At 46.2% G+C, this 22,707-nt stretch overlaps 2 protein-coding genes across 25 annotated transcripts in view; one reads left to right on the top strand and one right to left on the bottom strand.

Annotated features, from left to right (window-relative positions):
* Positions 1-17,109, bottom strand: part of SEC31A (SEC31 homolog A, COPII component) — a 34,282-nt gene extending 17,173 nt beyond the window's left edge. For 8 of the 24 annotated variants that reach the window (XM_085222549.1, XM_085222550.1, XM_085222552.1 and 5 more), the window contains exons 1-17: positions 16,874-17,108; positions 16,503-16,682; positions 16,215-16,297; positions 15,771-15,894; positions 13,275-13,473; positions 11,830-11,925; positions 11,144-11,284; positions 10,214-10,356; positions 9,454-9,553; positions 8,432-8,593; positions 8,082-8,234; positions 6,046-6,282; positions 5,430-5,504; positions 3,541-3,597; positions 2,758-2,835; positions 1,561-1,636; positions 1,189-1,367 (exon numbers count right to left, since the gene is read on the bottom strand). In XM_085222549.1, the coding sequence (XP_085078675.1) occupies positions 1,189-1,367; positions 1,561-1,636; positions 2,758-2,835; positions 3,541-3,597; positions 5,430-5,504; positions 6,046-6,282; positions 8,082-8,234; positions 8,432-8,593; positions 9,454-9,553; positions 10,214-10,356; positions 11,144-11,284; positions 11,830-11,925; positions 13,275-13,473; positions 15,771-15,894; positions 16,215-16,293 (1,899 nt within the window). In that variant the 5' untranslated portion in view covers positions 16,294-16,297; positions 16,503-16,682; positions 16,874-17,108. Of the gene's footprint in view, positions 1-1,188; positions 1,368-1,560; positions 1,637-2,757; positions 2,836-3,540; positions 3,598-5,429; positions 5,505-6,045; positions 6,283-8,081; positions 8,235-8,431; positions 8,594-9,453; positions 9,554-10,213; positions 10,357-11,143; positions 11,285-11,829; positions 11,926-13,274; positions 13,474-15,770; positions 15,895-16,214; positions 16,298-16,502; positions 16,683-16,873 lie in introns of all 24 variants that reach the window. The other 16 variants (XM_085222557.1, XM_085222561.1, XM_085222568.1 and 13 more) reach the window with 5 other exon arrangements.
* Positions 17,110-17,303: 194 nt separating this feature from the next.
* On the top strand, positions 17,304-21,324 carry THAP9 (THAP domain containing 9). Its single transcript, XM_085222579.1, has 5 exons — positions 17,304-17,458; positions 17,525-17,720; positions 17,806-18,004; positions 18,080-18,230; positions 19,422-21,324. The coding sequence occupies exons 1-5, from the start codon at positions 17,379-17,381 to the stop codon at positions 21,178-21,180; spliced, it is 2,385 nt and encodes a 794-aa protein (XP_085078705.1). The 5' UTR covers positions 17,304-17,378; the 3' UTR covers positions 21,181-21,324.
* The last annotated feature ends 1,383 nt before the right edge of the window (positions 21,325-22,707 follow it).

Below are 22,707 nucleotides of genomic sequence, written 5' to 3'. Positions count from 1 at the left end.
CTGCATCCAGGGTTGTGGCAGGTATGGTACTGCAATTCAAAAGCTCCACAAGAGACAACTTTACTCTAAAAGGGGCTCACTGAAAAATCACAGAACAAGCTTGGGTAACACAGGGCAATTACTCTTGCTATAAAGTGTACAACAGAATACAAATATCTCTGCGAGCTGGGATTGTTGCAGATGGTCTTTCTTCAGCATTGCTTTTGTAGGTGAAGATGTATTATGCCAAGTACTGAGCCATAAACTTTCTACACAAAACGCAGCAAGGAGCATTTGTTTGTTAAGTTCACTGTTTTATTCAGCGTTAAGCTCTTGGTATCAAGTGAGAGGCAGTTGAGAGCCCTGCTCAAAGCAAGAAGCAAATTAGCAGCAATACTCCCAGGCCCTATCCTTCACACATGTACTCAAGTTGTCTCTTCACAATTACCAGAAGTGAAATTCCAGTTTCTTTCATCGGAAACTTTGCTTCCAGTGATTCTGCTTCTCACAAAAGGCAGACTTGGCAGACTGTGCTGCTACTTAGTGAATGAAGCCCTTGTCATGCCAAGAGTTTCAGCTCAGAAACAGCTAAAGAGACAGTAGTCATGACATTTGGGACCAGAAAATAAACAGAAACACCTGAACAACAACTATAAGGTCATAACTGCAAGATCAACACTCACTTATTAGCACAGATAACAGTTCAACTCTCCATGAAAACATCCTCCTCCAAAGGATGAACTGCAGTAAAGAACACATCCACTATCCAGTGCAAAGCTCTCCCTGGTTTGGGACAACCATGGGAAAGCAGCTAAATGGGTACAGAAACCCTGCAGAGATTTTCCTCTTATCATTCATCTGCTATTAAAAATGCCAACTACTCCTGTCTGAAACTGAACCACAGATAACGACCAACAAAACTCTACCTCTGGACTGCAGCCTGTGAGGCTAGGTGCCCAAACTCCTGAACTCCATACTTGGCAGCACTCAGCCCTGTTCTAGGAAAGCACTATCCAGGTACCGTGCCTCTTCTTTCCTTACCAATAAACTGTATTAAAACACGATAAATACTTGCGCTCTGAGATTGTGTGGAAGACTTGAACATGTGTTTGCTTCCCTCTGACCTATAAAAAGGCAAGAAAACTTGAAAGGTAAAAAAGAGGTTGCCAAAAGCCTACGTACATGTTGGTACTTAGCAGAAATACATACCCTGGTAATTTTGCTCTGTATCTTAGAAAAGTACTTTTCCTGTGTCCTAGAAAGCAGCTCTTGTCCACCTGCGATGGCTAAGATAATGGCGTCAGCCATGCGATTATCGTGCAAGCAGAGATCTACTGCACTCTCGAAGTTACCAGTCAGCAAAGCTTGGGTAATCAAACCATCCACATCTGCAAGAGAGCAGTGCATTTTCAAATGCTGGTATAAAATTAATTTAAAAAGCAACAGCTGGTAATTCCATCCAGTTCTGCAATACTGCATAACATTCTCTGCAAAGTAGTTTGATGTAGGAAAGCTAAAATCCCTACATAATTAAATATAAATTTAATTCTAAATATATATATATATACACATATATATTACCTCCACTGACAGAGATATTAAAAGTCTTTCTTGCAGATCCCAAGTCTCCAGTTTCTTGTTTATTGTCCTTGGCCATCTAATAGAAAGAGAAAGCAAAATTTTTTGAGATCATTTATACATTTGGAATGCATACACATATCTTTAAAAACCTGTATCCTGCACTACAAGTTAAGGTAGAATCTTCAAAATCTTCAAAATGCCAGTTGCCTAGAGGGTCTTTCACTTAGAAGAGCATCAACTTCTTCTAGTGATTGCACAAAGTCATTAAGAAAATCCTAGATTCATCAAAAAATTTGTAGCGTATGCTAATATGCCATTATACAAGCACCATTTTGATAGTGTGGGTTTTTGTTGTTGTTGTTTTGGTGGTTTTTTTTTTTTGTTTGTTTTGTTTTTAAATAGATACCAAGGGGGGAAAAAAGCACTGAAACAACCAGATTTACTGACAAAGGCTTACGCAAGCAGAAGTGCACCAGCCTCTCGACCATGAACACCACCAAGCAGACACGTGGCTCCTGGGTACTGCTATGCACAGGCATACTCAGGCCCACAAACACACAAACCCCTCAAGGCAAAGCCACCACAAGATCAGATGTTCTCCCCTCTCTTTCACTCCCAGCCCCCACCAAGAATAGCCTCCCACAGTGCTACCTAGGTTTTACTTTAGCCTTTCAGGTGCAAACAGGCTGGCACTGGGATGCCAGTGGGAGTGATGGTGAGAACCAACATTCCCACTATCACAGCTACATCTCAGCAAAGAGTTCTACCTAGAATCAGAGCAGTAATAAGCTGACTGCTTGGTAATTATTAACCTGGGGGAGAGAAGAAAGCAGTTAGGAAAGGCATAAAAAAAAAAAAAGGGAATTCATTAAAGTTGTGGCAGGAGATCATTTAGTATGTGTTAGGCAAGTGTCAGAGTGAAAATTACAGCAGATGGAAGTCCATGGCTCTGGTGCCAACTGGACTGTTACAAAATGAACTCGTCCTACATTGCCACCACAATCTATTCAAGCGATGGCTGAGACTGATAAGAAAACCCCATGGAACTTAATAAGAGCCCACACATTATTCATTCTCATTAACACTTGTACATCCACAGATAATACCAGAAAAAAAGCAAAAAGATGAAATGTTCTTAATGGTAACAAAGAAAATACATAGCAGGTCAACAGGATTAGCCTAGAGGATAATAGATACCTCTCCCAAGAACTGTTCCTCTGCAGTCTGGCCTTCATCCCCTTTGTTCAGTAAAGGCACATCAGATTCTGTGGGAGCCTTCAGCAAAGAAAAGATGTCACACACACACACAAAAAAGAAAGCCATAGAAGAGAAAGAAAGAAGTAATTTGCAATGCAGAGAATAGCCACTTTCTCACCAAAGTCAGAGCCAGTCTGCAAAGCAGAGAAATGCATTGGCAGTATATGTGCAAGTATAATGAATGTGGCAGAAGCCCTCTATTTCTTTCCTTTTTGCTACTGCATGGTAACTTATCTGATTTGCTTAAAAATGTGCAGCAATTTTTTTTCACATTAGGCAGCTACAAATGACATCCAGATTGTGTAGGGCACAAGCAACACCTGCACCCTTTGAGTTAATCAGGCAGGAAAGCACTACAGAAGCACATTTTTAAACCTGCTTTTTTTTTTTTTTTCCCCTAAAGCCTGGGAAGGTGCTGATCTTGACACCAGCTGGCAGGCAGCAAGGCTCTGCCCTTCTTCACAGGAAGCAAAGTGCAACAGTAGGTTACACACAGGCAGCAAAAGAGCAAGGGGAAAGATATCAGAGACCTTTTCCCAAAACTTGGGACTGACTGCTCGAAAACATGGGGAAGTCTGAGGGGAAAAAAGTAGTCCTGTTTTCTCTAAACAGGTAACTTCACCTCACTGAATGCACGAACTCATCATGCGCTAGATTACAACTGACTTACTCTGGGGCATTATAATACTATGTGTGGAGGTGAACATGGACATGTTTGCTTACCTCTCCCAATTCACCATCTGCACAACACTCTTTATTCAGATTCAGAGCTGATGTAATCTGAAAAGAATCAAGATTTGTTAAGGAAGTGCCCTTTTCCTTCAGAGATAGACTTCCCATTGGTCTCTCAGGCTGCACAACTAGTAAATGTAGCTGGTACGCTGCTTGCAGAACACTTAACACGAAGCTAGAGCCATTTCCTTTCTCAGTCTGGCGATGGAATTATTGCTAAGCCCTGTGCACCCCAAGCTCTGATGGAAACAAGAGCTGCTCTGTGCCTTTAAACCTTTTATTGTTAACTAGAGGGCCTCAAACCTCACTAGAGCTGCTGGAAACCACACTAATAAAAATAATATCAGAGTATACATGAAGAAAGTCTCTGTTGCCCTGATTAGGGAAAACATAGCAGTAACAATCTTGCTGGAGCAACAAGCTGGTCTGGAAACTGGTTTCAAACACAGCAGGCATGTGGCCTTGGGGTAGGATTTTTCAAGGTACACCAGAGTTGAACTCTCAGCTTTTACTACTTTCCAAGGCAAATCATGACTCCAGATTCATTCTGGGGCCTTAAAAATGCATGAAATTTAATGAATAGAATTTAAAATACCGGCAGAAGATATATTAGTTGGAGCTGCTTTCTTTTTTTTTTTTCCTCCATCTCTAATCATATGTGTAAGACAAAGGATAAATGAAAAAGTTTAGAAGCCACAGACAAACTGCCAGCAAAAACATTGTCTGCAATCGTAAGTTTAGCATTTAATTAATAAACAGGGTCATTTTTATGGAGACACTCTTTCAAAACAAAATGTTAGTTTGATACAAGGGAAACGAGTCAGACACTCAAAACTATTCCACCAGAACTGGGAAAGCATTTGACAAGTTCCTGGGTTGAGCACTGCTAGCAGCTAAGAGCCAAAATGTGCAGCGGCACACCACCAAGATAAGAAATTCTTCCATCTCCATTTCCAAGAAGTAGAAATTGCTTCTTGGTAATTCAGATTTTGCCTTTCCAAATGTAGCCATGTGTGACCTTGGTTTTCTTTTTTCTTGATTACGAGTGGCATCCCACACAAAAAATGACTATTCCAGGCTTGTCAGAATCCTTACAGCATATGTGTCTGGCCTGTTTTATATTTTTGATGATTTTTATATTTTATACATTTAATACATTTATATTTTATACATTTAATTGTATTATATATTTTACATGCTGCCCAAGACAATTCCTCTGCACACAATATGGCCCAGGTAAGACAAAAGGTTGGACACCCATGGCTTACAAGTTATTTAATCAGAAAGCCTAAAACAGACCAGATTCAGAGGTCATAAAAAATAAGGATGTCTTTTCAATCAAGAAACATGGACAAATTGTACCAATAAATATCAAAGCTTCCAGATGGGCAAAAATTTCTCATCAGCATGGGACTCTCAGATGTAGATTGGAGTGTGAAGTCTGTTGGCTGCTTTGAAATCCTCATTGTAGAACCGTATTCCAAGGTGACTTAACAAAATGCCTAGAGCAAATTGCAACTGCCGTAACAATTCCAAAATTACTCAAGATATCCAGTCCTCATTGGTACAAAGGAATTCCACAAATAACACAAATACTCAAGTTAGCCATGTTTATACAGAAGATCCAGCAACACTGCTAACACTTGTAACTACAAGCTTTTAGGAAAGTTGAGGCACTGACAAGTACTACCTGCTGGGAAACACACTGAAAATAGTGTTGTATGAAAAAGTTCGTTGTGCTGGAATAGCCTGCAGATATCACTAATGGCTCTTACCAAAGCCCACACACAAATGAATACGTTGATTATACAAGGCTGCACTTGGCAGATAAATCCATCAACAAAGTATTTAACACAAGCACAGCTCTCAGCCACACTTACCTTATTCCTCAGATCATCTTTCCTGTATCCCAACAGCTCAAGATATTTAGCACGTGAATCTTCTTCAAAGTTCACCTTCAAAAAAAAGAAGACTCAATTGCAATTCACAATTTCCATACGCTCCCTCACTGACTTTTCACTTAAATTGAACAAATACCCAGTGAGAGCCAGTGACTGACAAGAAAGAGTCAAGGAAAATTAAATAAAACAAACAAATAAAAACCTGACAAGGTCTTTAGTGAACTGAGCACCTGAGCAGGTAGGCAAGACTTCAGTCTGATTACTGCAGGTAAACTGTGCATGTATCTGCTTCACTTGGGAACTTCTAAATGTTCTTAAAAAGATGCAGTGAAAGGGAATGACAAAAACAGAGGATGCCTTCTCCAAATCCTGGTTGCTCTCATGATCACCTATGAGGCCCTACAAAGACCCCAGGCCCTAAGGAACCCTCATTCTTCCGCTGGGCCACCCATACTAATAGAGCTTATGGGCACCAGAGTCCACACTCATCATTCCCAACATCTCTTCTGCTAGAACACTGTAATGTGGCAAAGAAATCCTTACTTCAATGGCTTTCCCTGTCAGTGAGGAACTCCTGGACTGCTCTCACTGTTACCTTTAAGAAGGCCCACACGTTTCTCTCAAAGTCAGCCTGGGCCATGTCAATTTTCTTCTGGCAGTAGCTGACAAAGCCTTCGGACTGCACAGCCTCCTGCAGCTGGGTTGATCGTGCCAGGAACTCCTTCTCTGTAACAACCTGACTCACATAGACATAGTGATGCTGTGGCTGTTGGTCGACGCCTGGCTGCTGTTGAGGCTTGGCATTTTCAAATGTAACCAGCTTGCCTCCAAACTGGAATGAAGATAAGTACAACATGTAAAAATGCAAGTACACGCTTGGGTATATGTGAAAAAATTTTGCATACACACATGTGCACGCACAAGTTTTTATTTGGTACATAAACGCTCATCATTCAATGGACAAACAGTTTTAACATCAGATTGTTGATTTTTTTTTTTCCCCACCACCCCATGTTTCCATGCAATAACGCAGCTTGCTGGATAAGCATGTGAGAGTCCTGAGAAACGGGTCTGTGAGTATCTCGTGTTACAACAGTGTTGCACAGGCTGTGGCAGGAGCTAATTTTATTCATTGCAGCCCACGTAATGGTACGTTTTGGATCTGTGATCAAAATAGTGTTGACACCAGACCCCTGTTTTAGCTGTTGCTAGATGACAGTTACACCACATCAGAGTCTCCTGTTTCTCAAGCTCCCTCTCCAGAAAGGAGTGGAGGAAGTGGGGGACATTCTGAGTTATGGCATTTCTCTTCACAAACATCCATTATGCATGATGAAGCCCTTCCTCAATGCCTGAACATCTGCATGCCAGTAGGAAGTGATGAATGAATTCCTCTTTCTCCTTTGCTTCCACATGCAGCTTTTGATTTACCTATTAAACTGTCTTTATCTCAATTCATGAGTTTCCTCACTTTTATCCTTTTGATCCTGTATCCCATTCCAACTGCAGGAGAGCCAGTGAACAGGTACGAGAGGCTCAGGAGCATACTAGGGTTAGCCCACAACACACTAAAAAGCCCTATGCATCATTAAATAGATGCTTAAATATCCTGTGTAGCCTTGTTTGCAGCTTGTTTGCAAATTCAAAGTACTGAGAGATGGGCAGTGAATTGAATCAACATTTAGAAAGAAAGAAAATCAACAGAAAGGAAGAGAAAAAAAAACTTTAAGTGGTACTTATAATATTATTTCATTTGATAGCTTAAAGTTAGCTGACATAGGCCAGACCAAAGTATTACAAAAAGCATGGCCAAGAAAAAGGCTGACAAGCTGGAAAACTAGGACAAGGAAATAAACTGTTATAAAATGATACATCATTTTATACATAGTCAGTGGCTAGGCAATATTGCTTCTATTTGACAGGAGAAAAGCTGCATTTAATTTGTGGATGAGATGATGAATAAGTAGACACGCTGATGAAAATAAAAGCAGTATTTTGGCACAGAAATCCATTTCAAGTAGACTGCCTGCCTAAAATTCTTCATGAATTCTCTTGGGAAACAGCCTCAGAGTCAAGAAAGCAAGGCACTGTTGGAGTTGAAGAGCAAGTGACTCCACTCTCACGAAAAGCAAGGCCTTGCCTGCCTCTCATACAGCTTCTCTGCAACTTCGACAACCAGAAAGGAGCCTGGGTCTGTGTGCTGTTTCAGGGGCTCCTGCAACCTTCCATCAGAGCTTACCTAGTTACCTTTCTCCACACTGAGCCACATAATGCCTACAAATTGCACTGAAATCTCAGCTAGCTGCCCAACTCCCTTCCAATAATATATTTGTTTATTCAAAGCAAACACTACACAAGTTCCAAGACAGAAAGAAGTGCCTCTGGGCAACACAATGCCTCCCGATTTCTTTCTCCAAGCATTTTTGTCATGCTTTTGCTGGCATGCTATCCCAAGTGCCCAGTCCAGATGCTTATTTGTGAGCATCTCCCATCGCTCCAGCAAACAGGGCACACTCTCATGAGGTGGAGCACAATGACAAATTCCCCTCTTCCACACATGCTTTGCAGGTGCCACCACTACCTATCTCCCTCCTGCGTGGCCAGCCATACCCAGACATGATCCCTACTCACTGAGAACGACGCTCCCACAGGTCGCCGGATCCACCTGGGGGGTTTCTTTAGGGGTAGAACAACACTCTGTGGTGCAGTCTGCTGGGGAAGCTGCAGGGGTGGGAGAGGCTGTCCTGTACCAAATGGATCAAGGTTCCCAAATGAGGATGAAAGCTTTGGAAACAAAAGGGGGTAGAAAAAAACCCTAGAGTTAGACATCATCTCCAACAAACTGAACTATTTCTTTTTTTTTTCCCACAGCGGATTAGCACTCCTGCAACCATACAGTTGGAACATCCTCCAAAGGCTACCCACAAACCCACGCTTTATCCTCTTTCTAACCTCTTCCTTAGCTGCATGCTTCTCAGTACCTGGTCAACGTGTTTCTGCCTCAAACCATCTGTGCTGCCTCCCATGATAGAGTAAGTGCTGATCCGTCCATCGAACGAAGCTGCAGAGAAGATGGCAGGGTTTCTGGGACACCACTGGATATCAAAGCACCACTGCATGTTTGTGGGCAACTCATACAGCACCTGGGCAGCAAAAACAAGTCCGGCACATCAGAGCATATATGAAATACCATGAGCAGCAGCAACAACTTTCCCGTGTGTGAGATGAAGCTGCTCTTCTTGCTCCCCAGCAGCCCCCACATCACCCACGCACACTGACAGTGAGCAGGACGTGACAATCCAATACCACACACCACTGCTTTATCTCCTATTCCCATTGATTTTTCTGTTTATTCCAAACATGATCAGCTAAGCAGACAGTGTATGTCTGTGCTGTGTGTACAGCTACTGACTTGGCTCTCTGTGCATTGCAACGAGCTGCTGGAAGTCATGCTAACTCATTCAGAAAACATGGGAACACAGCCAGACTCCAAAGGCAGCCTGTTCTGGGGGATAACTGGGAAAATGAAAACTTGTGTTCCCAGCAGTTTCTCCTGGCCCAGAACAGACAGTTTACAGCTACAAGAGACATTTAACCATGAAGAAAAATTTTTCTTTGCTTGCCTACTAAATTTTTGCTGAAGGGAGCAAGTGGTAGCTGCCTTGCTGTCTCCCAGGAAAATGCTTTTATTTTAAATCAAAATATGCAGTATGAGTCATCCAAATGTAGAGCTTCCCAGCTCAGAATCCAACTTGGATCACACATCTGCCACCCTACCTTTTGCCTTGCAGAGCTTTTGCACTTCTGCAGCCAAGCCTGAATTTTGACAACATCTCTCCCCATTCTGCAGAATTATCTTGCCCACACGGCAGGCAAGAAGTCTGTATTGCAAAAATTAGTGAAAGTGCTTGGAAAAAGATCAACTGCTCTTAAATTACTACTTTACATAACACCACGACACCTCCAAACAAACAGTTTTTAGTAAGTGGTGTGCATACAGTACCTCGCCTGTGTTAGGGTTTGAACACAGTATTTTGGCATCCTTCCCACAGCTAAGTAGCAGCTCTGAATCTGCCATACTCCAAGCAATGGCCAATATACCCCTGTGTGAGAAGTCACAACCAAGTAACAGATTAATATAAATGCAAAATGGTGATAAAGCGTGTTTTTAAGCAAGTTGCTACAGTAGCTAGCAGTCTATGCCAAAATGTCCTAACAGGAAGGAGTGGGGAAGACAGGAGTTCTCAGTGTTATATCAGCATTTGATATATTGGAAAAGATGCTTTCTATCTTTTGCATGAGTAGCTGTAAAGGTACAGTCACTATACATGAAAATTAAATTCAACACTTCTATATGCAAACATGGATACCAATCCACTCAAATGGTTCAATTGCCTGTACCATCATTAACACATTTTATGCAAACTGATAGGTAGGAGCAGTGACTATCAAGTCTGACAGTTTATTAGCAGATTTGTATCAGCTGAGCCACTGGCAGCAGTTTTGGTGGTAGCTGCAACAGAGACACTGCTGCTCTTTACGTAAACCAAGCTACTGCTAATCCTGCAATCCAAAAACTTTAAAGGGGAATTTATTTTTTAATGTGAGGCCCGTTCCCTTCCACCCAGCAGTATCCAACGCTGCTTGCTGCTGGAAAGTGGCTTCAACTAAGCAAGCATTCATAGGAAACTACACAAAAAGTGAGATGTACTAACTGCTATAGTCATCAACAGAGTCAACATTACAGAGCAGCAGTCTTGTACCTCGTATGGCTTTCCAAAACACGCAGTGGTGAGGAAGTAAATCTAAGGTCCCACATCTGAATCACAGGTAACCTGTCGTCCTCCGAAGCCAAAACCATCTGGGTAGCAACATCAGGGTGCCAGGCCAGGCCCGAACAGTGCATCTGAAGGATAACATCGTGCCACAGCACAGGGTAACCATACAGTGCTAAAGGACAGAAGCCCACCAGTCTAGGTAGATTTGCAAGGAAAACACAGTCTCAAGGAAGATGCCAATTTGCAGCCGTGCTCCTGGATGTTGCCTCTGGCTGCACTCAGACTGGGATACTGTCCTCAACTCCATGAGCGAGACTTGGAGTGAGGTTTGAAGGCTCTCTTGTTCATAACTGTTTTAATCCAAAAATACTGTAAAAGCAACTGTACAGATTTTTTTTTCCACTACAGTATTTATTGGCATTTTAATAAAAGCCATTGTTAGGCAGAGGCTATCATCACATGAACACTCCATCATAGCATTACAATTATACAATGAAAACAACTTACTGTACTGCTATTATGTCAAGGAACAGATACGTAAAATATGAAATTAGGAAACTTATCTGAGCAGGAGTGCAGTGACCAAGCAGCTGATCAGGAGCACACATATGTAAATTTCATCCTGAACTTGTTACATCTTCCATGTTTTTTTTACAGTAATACTCACTTATATTTATAACAAATCAGACAAATATTTCACTCTCCACAAGCTAAACAGGCTCTTTTCTCTACTGACAGCATGGAAGAAGGTATGATGGCTTTAAGCATATGGGAGTAGGGGCAATCAGCTCACGGGTAAAACTATTCCGTGGTGTTCCATCACCAAGACCCATCCTTGTCAAGCTCTGCCAGTGACATGCAAGTCACCAGCACTTCCCTGTAAGTACCCACGCAGCTGTGCCAGAGCTAACTCACCCTGTTGTTGTGGTCACTGACTTTGATGATGGGTTCATTCTTCCTAAGATCCCACACAGTAGCTCGTCCGCTGGGGCTGGCAGAGGCCAGGATGTGCTGGACTTGTCTGTTCCATGCAATGCAGCTGATGTCCTCAAGAGGCTGTCACACAAACAGCACAGCTTGTCACACCCTTTCCAAAATGAGGTCTCAAAGAGTGCAGAAAGTTTGTTAGCTTTTCTACTTCCTCCCCACAGAACGGAAAAGCAATGCTAACCCAGCCCTTCTTGTTGCACTGCATTCCCAAATGTCAATAAGCACGTGGACTAAACGATTGCACAGCTTAAAAGCAGACCACCCAAAACAGAAAATCCTGTACAGGAATCCTTAACAAAAGCAAGCTTCCTTCAAAATGACCACATGAAAACAAACTAAAGCTGCTCAAGTACAATATGCAGCAAAGGAACTTGGTTTTACTTATATTAGTATGAAAATATTTGTTTTATCACAAGGACTGTAACTAACATTACCAGAAATGCAGCTCATTGCTAGTTGCAATTAACAGCTAATCAAGTTAAAATTAAATATTTCCCCCCCACCCCCAGACAGCTTCAAAGCTGTCAGTTTTAATAAGCTCACAACCTAAGTAAACATTCACGTTTTTTGTTAGTTTATTCTGCAGCATTTCATGAATACCAATCTAGTACCTGAGTCTTTGCTCCTGGAGTCATCGGTGTGGCAAAATTATTCAAGTCCCAGATATAGATTTCAGACTCATTAGCACCAGAGGCCACCAGATTAGTCTGTAAGACACATTAAAAGATGGTAAGAGTATTTTCAGCACCAGCTTTTGCAGTCTTAGCTGCTGGGAGGCATCAGATGGACAAACCCGTGCCAATTTCTCATACAAGCTCAGGATACAGCCTTCACTTCACACAGAGCAGCTTAAGGGAAAAGCAGCAACACTGGAGATTGCAGATAATTCCGAGTCGGTAAAAGAAATCCCTACACCAAATCAGACCAGTGTGCTACTAACAAGATTTCTGTTTCACTGAGTGTCTGCCATGCTGTGGAGGAACACGTGAGGAGGCTACAGCCGCAGAAGGCCCAGCGCTGACATTTCTAGGATGGAGCAGACAGGGAAGCAGCACTGCAGCTTCCCTGCTGCAGCACTTTGCCCCAGGGCAGGGCTGGCTGGAGGGAACAAGGCACTTGAGCATCCAGCCCAATCCTTTGGCCAGCATGACAAATTCCAGGCGGTGAGACATGGGTTAGTGGCATGGAGAACCCTTTGATAACATCCTACAGCTGCTGACATGCAAATCCTGACTTCATAACAGACAAAGAGAGAGGAAGCTCTTCAGAGAAGACACAATGAACAAAGGATGGCCTTGCTAAAAGTAACTGTACAGACAGGAACAAAATCAACTCAGTTCTCATGCAGCTGGCGAGGGCTGAGAAAAAACTGACCCACTGTATCTAGGAGGAACTAAATTCTCATCAGCAAGTGAGAAAAGCTTGCTGATCTTGAGTTCTTCTGCCTCAAAACACCACACCACAGTGTATCTGCTTTGACTCCCTTTTTCAAGTGACAATGTTTTGAGCTGCTAATAGCCTTACTCCACCTCCACAGGACGTAAAAATCTAAAAACAGTGACACCAGAAGCAAGAGCAAAAGCACAGAAATATTTTGTGTGATAAGAACAATATATGCACAGCCCATGGGAACTAAAAATGAAGACTGACTAAAACAACACGGAAAACCACCTCTACTAAAACAGAGCTAAAGTTATATAATAAATTGACAACATCAACTGACAAGGGAAAGCGATTATCTGGCCACCTCCAAGTCTTTCATTCCTCATGCTGAGATGGCAGCAATAGGACGGATTTTTCCTAATAAATACACACAAAGGCCAGATTTAAGTCACAGAATCATAGAATCACTCAAGTTGGAAAAGACCTTAAAGATCCCCGAGTCCAACCATGACTTAGCCATACTACCCTAACTAACGACCCTCTGGTAAATCATACCTCTGAGAGTCATTGTTGTCAGGACCAAAACAAGACACAGGTACATTTATGGCAACGATCTGTTAAAACAGGCCACTCATCCATGATTGCCCACGATAAACAACAACTGAAAACTCACCTGAAACATGTTGACATCAAGTGCTCTCACTGGTCCCGTGTGCTTGTCTTTCTGAGCAATTATTGCTTCACTGTTTCCAACTAAGATTTTGGCTGGGTCATACAGAATGACATTCCCATTCTCACCCCCGGCAATCAGGACTCCGGAGACGCTCTCACCTGCAGTCATGCTGTGCGGCCCCCAGATCAGCTTGTGGTACCTGCAAGACAGACAGACACAGGCTGCAGCCATCCATCGCCATAATATGAGCCATAAGCCTGGAGGTGAGCCTCTGCTATCCGTAGGCAGCTGTTTGTACGAGGGAGAAAAAGAAGATGGAGCTGGAAAAGAACTCCAAAACCTTTCCCTCATCAGTGCTCCTTGGAGTGCAAATATTCCATCTGTAGTACTCGATGTTCAGCACGTGATTTACATCAGAAATGCGTCACTTGGATTGCTATCTATTTCCCCAAGCTGAATTAAAGGAATCAAATACACCAAAAACACTTTCAAGCTTCTGTGTCACTGCACAAAAAAAAACCCAACCAAACAACCCACATGTATTTCCTTCAGATCAAACTTGTTGAATAAGCAAGACGGCATTCCTGGGTATTCAACCATGTAAAGCATAGTTTTCTTCTACATTAACAACATACTATCACATCACAGGTGTTATGCAAGCAGAAAGCAAACCTACATTGACTGCAAAGCGTTGATGAGCTACCTTATGATATCAGGCAAACCCTTTATCTGGGTACCCTGACTTCTGTAATTCTGCATGTAACTATGCAAGGGTGGAAGAAATAGAGTGATCAACAGGTTGTCAGAGGATTAGTAGTATCACACCATCAGCAACATTCAGCAGGTTTTAAGTATCCTAAAAGAAAGCAGAAAAGGCTGAGGAACAAAGACTGGAATTAATCATGCAATCATTTTGCTTTTGCACTTTGCTCTTTCCAAGATATGGTTCTATTAACAGCAGCCAGAAATTTTCCATAGGAGGACAACTAACAGAAGCTGTTACCAGATTCATCTTTTGTGTGTTTCTCCATCCAGCCATTTTAATTTGTAAACCATTTTCTGGGGGCAAAGTCAAACATTCACCAAAGGAAGCACTCATAAAGAAGTACAGCATGCTGGCCGTAAGAAGCGTGTTTTGAAAAAACCAGTAAAGCAAATGCCAGTCAGCAAGCTCTGAAAAGTATCAGTTGTATTTCAAAATGGTTAGAAAAGGAAAAATTCCAGCTTCAAACTCCTCACTCTGCCCTCAGTGGATCAGTAAAGAGCATTAACAGCAGCTCTGCCCACAGCTCAGGCCTTCAGGCACAGTTTGTGGCTCTGCTGGCTCTTCCTCACCTCCCCACATATTACAAAAGCAATGACTGCAGGGCAGCGATGGGCAAGCCACAGCAGCAGCCAGGGGAATTATCGCTACAGAGATGACACAGATCAAAGCTAGCAGCATAATACTTCGTGTTTCCTCCTGCAAAGCCACTGCAACAGCCGTTAACTCAAATCAGAAAGGCATCTGTAAACAGAGCCTCTGTTTCACTGTGTACAAAGACAGTCCTCATTTCAATCCCTCTGCATCTGCTTACCAAACTTCTACAAACCCAGGAAATTGCACTAGGTAAAACTGTCTGATACTGTTAGGTCTTGAAATTACTGATGTGAAGTGGATAATAGAGAATGAAGCTAAGATTATTTCCATTCATATCAGAGGTGTGGGAGACAGCAATTGCTTCTCTGCAAGTACCAGAGGTCACTCAGACATACTGGGGAATTGCTATAATTGCCTGCGGCTCCACTCACAGTTTCAAGTCACCACAGTTAGTTATGTTACCCCTGAAGCTCATATGAAAAAGTCTGCTTGGATCTTGGATCTGCTCCAAGTGATGAAAATAGTCACCCTCTTCTCTACTTATCCTGCACTTCCACTGTGACGTGTAGCAACCACTGCTGTGGCTACTGGAGAGCTTCTGCAAGCACAGTGCAGGAGGACACGTGGCGCTTAGATGAGAGCAGTAACACTTCAGAGGAGCGCAGGGTAAAGAGTTGAAAACTACCCAAGGCTGTGAGGGCAAGAGCATGGCTTCTCAGCTGCACAGGGATGTATGACACCGTACACAAGACATGAACCAGTCTGCTGCGACAGATTAATCCTCCCAAATCACCTACATGCCAAACTAGATGTGCCAGTTTGAAAAATGGATTGTTTCCACAGTTACATCTTTCTTTCTGTTTTCTGAGGAATGCCAGAGGCTCCCTGGGGTCAAAAGACACATCCACACCTCCCAGCTAACATCACAACTAACATCAGGGAGTGCACAAGCTGCCTGCAGCACCTGAGAGTCCCAGTTTATTGCCTTCACAGTGACACTTGAGCTGTCCCCAACAGCAAAAGCACCTAGGTGCCACTCTACTAAACAGCTACAGTCAAACATTATGCAATGGTCTTTTCGGCACATACCATACACAGCAGCCCCCACTACTGCTTGCTGACAGCCCCACTGCTACCTGTGAGAGGAGGAAATAACAGCACACGACTTCATGTCCAGTGAAGGATCTGACAAGTCCAACTCAAATATTTCCAGGGAAGCATTTGTGCTGAAACTCGCATCCAACTGCTGGGCTGATGTGCCTGCAAAGGAACACGATTACCAATGAGAAAGAAATATTGTACAGCAGATCAGCACAAGAAGGGACATTAAAATCATTGTCCTTACAGAAAGGACCCTGAGACAGAACCAGTTTTTCTGAATTGATTATTTAGTGTGTTTCTATGCAATTCTATCCAAGGATCCCTGCAGTGGAGTTTCTTCACCAGCATCAAGAAAAGCTCTAGGAGTGTCAGCCTTCCCATGCCCCAGAGGAACTGTACAACGATATCCAGTCTTCCAAGCACAAGCTAACAGCTAACCTCCAACTGCGACCGCTCGGCAATAGCCACCCAAAACTCACCAGTGGCCAGGTAAATGGGGTGCTGCTGGGCAGGACTCCATGCCTGCATGGCAGTGAGATCAATCTCTTTCAGTTTCATTTTGCTGGAAAGATAAAAACAACGATTAAATGCAGGAAGAGACGAGAAGGCACCCTTCCCCTACAGAACGGAGCCTTTTTCCTCAGAACGACCCTTCGGGCGGCGGGTGGCCCCGAGCCCAATTAACGAGCGGCTACCGGCGGGCACGTACGCTTCATTTCGGACAACAAACGAGGCTAAAAACCCCAATGACTGAGAGCTCAACTCACACTCCAGCCCCGGCCCGGCGTTCACCCGCTCCCGGCCCGCTCCAACGTGGCAGCCGCGGCGCCGCCTCCCGCTTCCGGGCGCTCCCGGCGCCTTCCGGGCGGCAGCGGGCGGAGCTTCGCCTCTCCCAACGCGGGGCGGAGAAGTGCGGACCTCCCGCGGGCTCCGCTCAGGGCCGGGACCTAGGGAAAGGGGAGAGACGGAGATTAGGCGGGCCGGAACCGCCGTGCGGGGGGAGCGGGGCCGCCCGTCCTCAGCTCGATAGTGCTCGTCACGGCGTGTCAGGATGTGAACAGCACTGAGGTTCATCATCGGACGGGGCCCCGCCTCGCACCGAGCCCAGGGCGCCCCTTTCTGACGGTTATTTTCTTACTTTAAACTCTGAGGGGGCGCAGCTGACCTCTCACCGCGAGCCGGGCCGCCGGCTGCGTCCCCCACGCTGTTCAACAAGCGAGCACCGTGCTGGGAGAAGGTGATGCTTCAACCCTATGGTGCCGCAAGGCCGAGCGCCCGTTGATTACGGCCCTGCCGCCGGGCATCGCTCAGCCACGCAGCCACAAGCACCACCCAACACCGCGCGGCGAGAAGAAGACCTCCCGCTCCTCGCCCCGCTATATAAAGAAGGCGGAAGCGGCACCGCTATTGGTCGCTAGGATTACTGCTCGCCATTGGTTGCTTTGTTTCCCACAGGCACCGCTGATTGGTGTCCGAGACGTCTCCCTTCTGTGTGCACGTCGCAGCGAGGCGGAAGTGTGGCGCCGTCTCTCCAATTCCACTTCCGGGGGAAAAGCCGAAGAGCCAATAGCGATAAAGAACAGGAGGGCGGGCGGGAAGAGACGTCCAATGAGCGCGGGCCGACTGCGCGCGATGAGGCCGCCATGACGCGGAGCTGCTCGGCGCTGGGCTGCAGCGCTCGCGACAACGGGCGGAGCCGGGAGCGCGGCATCTCCTTCCACCAGTGAGTGCGGGCGGCGGGTTGCAGCCTCCGGCGCTTCCTGCCCTGCCGACCCCTCTCCACCCGCAGGTTCCCGGTGGACGCCGCGCAGCGCCGCGAGTGGATCCGCGCCGTCAACCGGCTGGACCCGCGAAGCCGGCGGGCCTGGAGCCCCGGGCCCGGGGCCATCCTCTGCTCGCGGCACTTCGCCGAGGCCGACTTCGAACGCTACGGGCTGCGGCGCAAGCTGCGGCGGGGGGCCGTGCCCTCCCGCTTCCCCCTGGCGGTGCGTTGAGGGAGAGGGGTTGTAACGGCTCCCGACCGCCGCTAACTACCGCCAGCCGTCGCTAACGGCCGCCGTTCCGCCCTAGGAGCCGCCCCGCGGCCACCCGCGGAAAGTGCCGCTGCGGAGCGCGCTGCGGAGCCAGGACCATACGTACAGCCGCAGCGGGGCAGGGCCGGCCTCGCCCGCGGCCGGCCCTCGCCGCCTCTGTGGGCCCGTCCGGAAGCTGGCGGCGCGCCGCGGGTTGCCGCGGGCCGCGCTGCGGGTGCTGCGGGCGCTGTTTCCAGGTAGGGTCCGGCCCTGCTCCCCGCTGCCCCCCGGCTCCTTGCTGCCCGCTCTCTCGGTGTTGTGTTTGTGAGCAGATCTGCCCCGTGGTGCCCGGCGCTGGAGGCGGCCTGCCGAGTACTGCTCTGCCATGAGACAGTTCGCCTGCCTGCTGCACCTCTGCCACCGTGCCGCCTACGAGCAGCTGAGGAAGGTTTTCCCCCTGCCGCATCCCGCCAGCCTGATCAAGCAAGTCTGCTCCCAGCCTCTCTGTGTGCGGGGTGAGGGGTTGTGTATGCAGCACAACCCCTGCGTGAGCAATTCCAGGGAACCTGCTGAGCTCCAAAGCGCTCTCCCCCCTGTATTGATGTGACAGAAGCTTAATTTAAGGACCTTGGATGCTGTGGGGGATGTACGTGGTGTAGCAGAAACAGAGGACCACAAGAAGGCTGAGGTCCTCTGACCCCACTTTGACACACAGGCACAGAAATACTGTTCAGTCTGTGCTCTTAGAATTCAGAGCGTAGACGTGAGAGAAGGGAGGGATTTGCCACTTATAGGCAGGAAGAGGACTGTGAGTAATGGCCCTTAAATAGAAGCAAGAGCTAAGCAAGCACCTGCTGTACTGCTCCAGCAGCCCAGAGAGTTGGACAGGGCAGCGTCCACAGAAAGCAAAAATATTTAACGTAAAAAACCAAGGACTAGTTTTTTGGAAAAAGGAAGAGATGTGAAGAGAACTTGAGGAAGGGAAGGAATGCACCAAGCAGACAGGATGGAGGCTTGGGTTTTCTTACCTTGCCACATAAGGATTGAGGGAAGTAGCTGAGAACTTGGAAGCATCTGATTCTAATTTATGGGAGACATTTCCAAAGCATACAACTGAGTTGCATAACTCTTTGCAAGTAAGTGCATGGGCTGAGAATCCATAACCTGTAGTGCAGCCAGAGGCATTAGCAAGGGGCGAAGTAACAGTGCACAACATAAACGTTGAAGAAAGTCCCTGGCATCTCCACAGACCTGCCCTAAGAGTAGGGCCAGGGGACACGATGGACTGAGCAGAGTAGGATTAAGCTCCAAGATCTTCTCAACCAGATTAAGGTTTGCAGCATGGAGAAAGTGCATGCTGTGGAGAGAAGCTTGGCTTTGCTGGGCCATTGCAGTGCTCCATGGTACTCTGCTCAGTTTCCTTTTTCTGTTGTCCTAATCTCCACTTTAGAGGCAGGAACCCACTTTGTTATTTCCACATTAAAAATTCTGTTTGACTTTCCATCACTGGGCTATGAGAAAGAAACACATGTTTCAGCTCACTGTGTGCTGGCTGAGTCTGCAATGCAGCTCTTTACGTGCCTGACAGTTTTTATAAAGTGCTGAACTGTGCTGGCTGTTGCTTCAGTTTTCTCAGAAGCACATCCCCTAACCACATGCTCCTTTTTTTTCCAGCTGGCTGTCTAACGATGCTGCAGCTCCAGGCTTCAGCAATGATATGTTCCTCCAGCTTCAAGAAAAGGTGGAGAGAGGGGAACAGGCCTACTGCTACTGTACCCTGATGGTACAGGATATGTCCCTGCAGAAGTGCCAGGAGTGGGACCGGCAGACCCAGCGTCTGACCGGCTTTATTGACTTGGGAGCAGGCAGCCTTGATGCTGATGAAGCTCCGCTGGCCTCAGAAGCGGTAGTTGTTATGGCAGCCGGTATCTCAAGCCCTTGGAGGGCTCCCCTTGGCTACTTCTTTGTGAGCAGCGTGACTGGTTGCCTGCTGGCTCAGCTGCTTCGTCAGGCCATCAGTAAGCTGAACAACATTGGTGTCACAGTGCTGGCCGTGACATCGGGTGCCACCGCATGCGGGGCTGAGACAGCAAGAGCTCTGGGGATCAGGATCAACCCCCAAAGGATCCGCTGCGCTTTCCATCACCCACCCAGCTCCGCTCACTGCATTGCATACTTCTTTGATGTTTGTCATGCTCTCCAGTTGATAAAGAACACACTGCAATACTTCCAGAAGATACAGTGGCTCAGTGACACTGTGCAGTGGCAGCATGTGGTGGAGCTGGCAACTTTACAGGAGAAAAAGCTGTTAGGGCGCAGGTCATGCCATCCAGAGCGTGAAGAGACCTACCAGCTAGAGGTCAACCTCGCTGCCCAGTTGTTCAGTGAGGGTGTTGCTGATGCACTGGAGCACCTCCAGAAGCTGGGCCTGGCCTCATTTCAGAACTGTGGTGGTACTGTCAAGTTTCTGCGTATGATGAGTCGTCTGTGCAATGTATTTCATGGCAATGGACTGAAGGGGCCTTTGCCAGCCGGAAATTATAACAAAATCAGCCCCCTCTTCCATGAAGCTAAGAGCTTCTTTGTTACCTTAACAGACTCTACAGGGAGATACATTATTAAGAGCAAACGCAGACTGGGCTTTCTGAGTTTTTTGCTCAATGCTGAGAGCCTCAAGTGGCTTTACAGCAACCCTGTGCTTCAAGAGGGTGCTCCTTCCCAACGCTTCCTGACCTCTGCCTTCAGCCTTGACCCGTTGGAGCAGTTTCTCTGGGCTCTCCAGCAAGCCTGCAGCACTGGCAGTGGGAACCCCACCTGTGCCATGTTTCAGGCTGCCTACCGCAAAGTGCTGGCTGGCTGCAGCCTGGAGCCAGACACTCTGCACAGCACAGCAAATACAAGTAGCTTGGACTTGTCTCACAGGACAGACCTTACCCTTGGTAGCATTTGTTCTCAGTATAACCCAGCTCACAGGCGGATGCTGGCAGCAGAGCTCCCTTGTGCTGGCCTTCTTTTGCGTGACTCTCCTCTGAGCAATGCACTTACAGACCTATCGCTGTACAAGCAGAGCATCACCTTTGCTGCAGGCTTAGTTGCTGAGCAGCTAGCCTCCAGCTTGCGATGTGAGGCTTGTGTTGCATCCCTCTTTGAGTCAGATGGGAGCCGGCTAAGGTGTGGAGCAGTGCTCTATATCAAGAAGTTACATGGACTAAGCCTGCCCTCAGCAAGCGTGCACCATGTGGCATACATTTCTGAACAAGTCCTGAGCAGGCACAGACAATTGGGAGATGACAACAAGAACTCCAAGTTACATTATTTGTCCCTAGAACAGAAAATTTTCCATGAGCTTCTAGGACAAAATCACCTCTTCCCCACTTTTTCTGAGCATTTATTTGAGGGGAATTGCACACTGACAATCACTACACAATTTTAGTGAAGGGAATAGCAGAGCATTACTTAAACATCAGAACAAACCAAGCCCAAAAATTGAACTTCAGTTACCACTGTGGCAGGCACAGATTGAAGAGAGCGAAGGGAAAGCATTTGTTCCTATCACAGCTAAGTAGCTGTTGGTCAAGCCAAACCCATGCAGGATCATGAATATTTATTGCTGTTCTCCATTGAGGCTCAGTGGCCAGATCCATGCAATAGGCACCAGAAAACCACATGGTGTCTTTCCATAATTTGCCAGGCAAAACTAGTCTTGACGAGTGATGACTTGGGACACCGTGAATGTTCTGACCCCAGTTTGAGTAGGCAAAGCAAGGAAGTCCATCTAGCAGCCCTGTGAAGCAGCCACATATTTTCTGCAACTCAGGGCAAATCAGGATAGGGAGCAGTTGCTTAAAATGCCCGGGCAGGTGGCAAGGGACAGCATGGTGTCTGCTCCTGATGCTGGCTAGTGTAGTGCTGTGAGCACTCGTGGTAGGAGAGAAGACACATCCATATTTGCAAGGGGCAGGGGATTGGTGTGCTGCTAACTCAATTTTACCATTAACAGATCTGCGATAAAATCAGCTGGAACGGAGAGACTCTAAAGGGAAAATGCTTAAAAATGGAAATAAATCATATGGAAACAAAATGGGACTTGAGTTGTACATAGATCTGATGAGCCAGGCATGCAAGCTGTTCTTAAGTCTAAAACTTGGTGAAGAGAAGACTACAGCAACTGCAAAGCTAAACCCACGTGTCTCACAAACGAGGTAATGGACATGAAACAAACAGTTGTCATTCAAGGCACAAGGGCAGTGCTACTTCATCACTTGTGCAGGAGCACCACACATCTATGTACAGGCACGCTGCAGCAAGCGGAGTGTGTCAGGTCCCATACATGGCCCCCAGAGATCCCCCGTCACTGTGCACAACCCTTCATCTTAGAGCTGGCATTCCATCTTATTTTGCTCCCTGAGCTGCAAGACAGGTCTGTCTCATCCTTAGACACTGTTTCCCTTGAACAAAGCAATAGGCCAGGTTTCTTCAGTCAATTCAGTATTGTGGTGAGGAAGGTGCGTTGGTATGCTGTGTTTTACCTCTAACAGGAATTTCATGTAACTCATTGCACTGCTCACTTTTTGCTACACAGAACAGAGGTTGCATCCATGGAAATAGGAGTGTAGATTTTCCCACACAACTCTCCAGCTTTCCAGTCTGATTACCCATGCAAAAAGCCATCACTAACTGCCACAAAACCGTTTCAGCTAGAATACATTTTGCAGGAAAACATCTCCCGTCATATGTATGCATTTTTTTGGGTCAACTAGAAAACGCTTCCAGAATCCCTATGATTGGTTAATCTGCATCTTACTGCACTTGAGTTAGAATATTTGCACTGCCTAAACCTCCAGCCACAAGATGAGATGAGTCATAGGGGAGCAGGCACTTCCTTGCTGCATATTTTTTTTTTGGCTGGATAGTTGCCTGCTACCACTTCCTGTTTACATCAGAGTGAGTCTGTCTTGCC

Source organism: Meleagris gallopavo, chromosome 4 (assembly GCF_905368555.1).
Source record: "Meleagris gallopavo chromosome 4, MGAL_WU_HG_1.1, whole genome shotgun sequence".
In the NCBI taxonomy this organism is placed as follows: Eukaryota; Metazoa; Chordata; class Aves; order Galliformes; family Phasianidae; genus Meleagris; species Meleagris gallopavo.
This window is presented reverse-complemented; position numbering and strand designations above follow the sequence as displayed.

Bases quoted from the DNA above. Each gene is read 5' to 3' on its own strand.
- THAP9 (XM_085222579.1), top strand. From the start codon at position 17,379: ATGACGCGGAGCTGCTCGGCGCTGGGCTGCAGCGCTCGCGACAACGGG. The intron at 18,005-18,079 runs GTAGGGTCCGGC...GTTTGTGAGCAG, and splicing joins GCTGCGGGCGCTGTTTCCAG to ATCTGCCCCGTGGTGCCCGG. The intron at 18,231-19,421 runs GCAAGTCTGCTC...TTTTTTTTCCAG, and splicing joins CATCCCGCCAGCCTGATCAA to CTGGCTGTCTAACGATGCTG.